Below are 3604 nucleotides of genomic sequence, written 5' to 3' on the forward strand. Positions count from 1 at the left end.
GCAAGTCTGCAGGGCTTTTCACCTGCTCCAAGCCTCACCTCAAGACTTGGTGCACCAGGAGCCAGTGTTACTTCTGCACTCCCTCCTACCTGATGGTGGTTATGGACTACAGCACTGGACGAAGACCCTTTCAGCAAGTACAACAACGTGGCAGCACACGCCATCCATGCCATCCCCACAGCACAGCTCGCGGGTTTAAGCTTCAAAGTCCACCAGCCGCTCACCCAGCCCCTCGTCCCATCCAAGAGAAAGGGGGAGGGTGCAACAGGGGGGGGGGGGGCGGGGGGACCAACGAAAGAAACCCCTCTAGATATTCACTGATATCTATGCAATGGCTCTGGGAATGAGACCTGCAGACGGTGGCAGCCTGCATGCCGCAGCGGCAGGCGGGTTTAGGAGGAAGGCGCGGAGGTGGGCTTCTCCTCCCGCGACACGGGGATGGGCCTCTCGCTGTGGCTGGCGTCCATGTTGGAGGGGACCTTGGGGCCCGAGAAGGTCAGCATGCCGTCGTTGGACAGGGAGCAGGTGATGGCAGCCTGGTCCACGTTGGCGGGCAGGCGGTACCGGCGGTGAAATTCGCGGGAGATATAGCCGTGGTCGTCCTGAGAGGCAGTGGGGAAAGGGGGAGACCCATCAGAAACCCCCCAGCACCACGCCGTGCCTCCCTCCGCCCGACCCCGTGGCTCCATAGGAGGGGGGGCCACATTTGGCCTGGCTTATCGTGACACTGTACTGCTGGTATCGCCAGGCGATCTCCGCTTTTTACTCTATTTCACAGGTTTGTAGGGGCAGGTGTCCCCCCATGATGTCCCTGAAGCTGCAAGAGCTGAGCAGAGCAGCAGGGTGTGATTTTGGCCATATTGTAGGTTGGGTTCTGATCTGGACAGGGGCCCTGCCATAGTCTCCAATTTCAAAGGATGCTTGGAGAGAAAGTCTGGGGTTCTGTGAAGGTAAAAACAAGGCACACGTGTACGGCCATGTATTTCCTTACTAGGCAGCAACGCTGTGTCAGCCAAAGTACACAACCCTGGCCCCCTTTTTTTTGGCCAAAAGAATGAGAAATGCAAATTATTTTTTTTAAGTCAGCCGTGAAAATGGCTGCTCTCTTCCTCTGGAAAAAATAACTATATTAAAAAATACATACTGTTTCCAGGCTAGAGCTTTGTCTGGCCAAAAAAATGTATGAGAAGAATTAAACCCCTGCTGGTATAATTCACTTTTAGACCCCCACGGATATTTCCATGACATACGTGTTAAAAGTTTCCAAGCCTCAGGCATTTGGTTGTTTTTCTTTTGTTTTGTTTGCTCTTGCTTTTCTCTCCTAGATCAGCATATGAAAACTCTGTTTTCACTAATGATTCTGGCTTATGAAAACTCAGCCATGCTTTGGCAGCACCAGATGATGTTCTTTGTCTGGTCCAATGTTATTAGTGAACAATGGACATCGTCATCTGACGGTTATGGAAGGTGATGATTGAAAATAAACAAAAGAGGAGTGGATCAGCTCATTATTGTCAGATATCTGGTTGGGGCTCTATGGGAACAGGCCATGCCAATAATGACAATCAATAAATAACTCTTTCTTCTGATATATTCTTTTTTTTTTCCTTCAGCTGAGGACCATTGGAAAGAAAGAAAACGGACCTTTACTCCCCAGTTTCTCCGTCATCACCATCACTTCCACTTACCTGTCTTTCACTGTGCTTGCCATGGATTTCCACAAAGTCATCGATAATCTTCACACTCAGGTCTTCAGGAGAGAAGTGTTTTACATCCAGCATGATTGTAAACTTGTCCCGGTCAGACCTCACCTGAAACGAACATTGTTAGACAGTAAGACCCTAGCTCTAAGCACGGAGATAGCACCAGCATCGTGGCAGATTAAAAGGCAGAGAAGGGGTGGTCTGGCGGCGGCACGGTTTCTCTTTCTGTGACTATGGACCTCAGTGGGGGTCTTCTTCCCATCACGGGGACCCAGTGACACTGGGAGGCCACGGTGGGCATCTGCGCCATTGCTACTGCTCTGGGGCAGAGGCGTCACTTCTCACCGCTGTTCTTCTGCCGGGGGACCCCTTTGCACTCAGCGATCTGCCAGATGCACCAGGCATTTGTACTCAGCAGCGAGAGAGGACGAAAACCAGTGTAATATTCTCTGATAGCACACGTTTCGTCCTTTCAGAGATTTATGGTTTCTTTGTGGTCTTAGCTCTGGGAGGAAACCAGCATGAGAGGGCTAGAGAAAGCGCCAGTCCCTGAGCTTCGGAGCACAGCCCCCATGGCTACGCACTCCTCCTACACGGAATTGCTCCTGGGTCTTCCAGCGTGGGCTTGCAACAACCACTGAGCTCCTGAGGTGGAGGAAGGGGCCGGAGGAAGCTCCCACTCGCCGGCGTCCTCTCCCATGCCGAGCTGCCCTCGTGGGCGCTTACTCCGGGAGCAGCCTAGCTCTTCCCTCACCATATGGCTGGCGGGCGTGAGGGCAGCAAAGGCAGCCTTTTACGTGTCGGAAACAACCGTCAGGAGCCAGAATAGTTTCCGTTTCTCAAAGGGAAGCCTTCTCCCCAGCGAGGGTTTCCCTCCGTGCCCAAGAAGGGGCGAGCGGGCTGTGCTTGCCGGTGGGCTGGAGGTCCTCCTCGCCCCCTTCGCACCCCAGCATGGGGGCTACAGCCACCGGCCCCCGCCGGTGAGCCGCGGGTGGGGTGGAGCAGGCAGAGGCGTAAGGAGGGAGAGGAAGGAAAAGGAGAGGAAGCCGAAGGGCCCTTACCTCTGAAATGCCCGACTCCAGCACGCTGCGGAAGAGGGACTGCCTGTAGTAGGGGCTGATAGTGGAAGAGAACAAAGGCAGGAGGTCATACTCGAGGAGACCCTCTCCGAAAAACTGGTCGAACAAACGGCTTGGAATGAGGGGTCCCAGAGCACGCTTGAACCAGGGGTGCTGGATGGTAATGTCCATGCTTGCTGCTGCTGCGACCTGTGGCTGCAAGGGGAGAGCGGAGGGGGCAGTGCAGCTGCTGGGAAGACAGCGATGCCTTGGCTGGACTGCGCGCTGCAGCCCCAGGGAAGCTCCCCCTATATATACCGGTCTCGCAGAATGAAGGCATTAGCGGGATTTCTCTGGAAAGACATGATCTCATGATGGAGTCAACATGGTCAGCAGAAATGTGGAGACTGACCTGGAAATGACAGTCTGGTTGGAATCGGTGCCAGATCTCCCGGAGGGATGATGCCAGGCAGCAGGCTGTGAGACACGGGGTGCCCAAGGGTACTGGCAGGTCTTCTATGGGATCAAGCAGGCTAAACAGGACACCCTGGTGGGTGTCTCAAGGACGCTTGTGAAGGTGGTCTGCTCTGTAGGTCTTTGTAACCCGCCCTTGGCTTTTCGTTAATTTGCTTCCGGTTTTGCCCCTCCTTGAAACAGAGACACAAAGTCTCTTCCAAATAAATGAGACAACTTTCTTCCAAGCGAGGAAAAAGGGTTTGATTCGGGTTGAAGAAAAGGAAACTTTTTTTGTGACACGCTATAAAGTGTCTCCACCACTTGAGAGGGGCCTGACACCCCTGGCATGGGGATCCTGGCAGGGCTGGCAGGGAAGCAGGACTAATG

The 3604-nt window shown here is 53.8% G+C and overlaps 1 protein-coding gene across 1 annotated transcript; it reads right to left on the minus strand.

The window, feature by feature from the left end:
* Positions 1 to 208: 208 nt before the first annotated feature.
* On the minus strand, positions 209 to 3032 carry CRYAA (crystallin, alpha A). The gene is made up of 3 exons (XM_010580249.1): positions 2765 to 3032; positions 1689 to 1811; positions 209 to 602 (listed from the first exon to the last, which is right to left on the minus strand). The coding sequence occupies exons 1-3, from the start codon at positions 2951 to 2953 to the stop codon at positions 393 to 395; spliced, it is 522 nt and encodes a 173-aa protein (XP_010578551.1). The 5' UTR covers positions 2954 to 3032; the 3' UTR covers positions 209 to 392.
* Between the last annotated feature and the right edge of the window lie 572 nt (positions 3033 to 3604).

This window comes from Haliaeetus leucocephalus, unplaced genomic scaffold, assembly GCF_000737465.1.
Source record: "Haliaeetus leucocephalus isolate CR32 unplaced genomic scaffold, Haliaeetus_leucocephalus-4.0 Scaffold702, whole genome shotgun sequence".
Classification (NCBI taxonomy): domain Eukaryota; kingdom Metazoa; phylum Chordata; class Aves; order Accipitriformes; family Accipitridae; genus Haliaeetus; species Haliaeetus leucocephalus.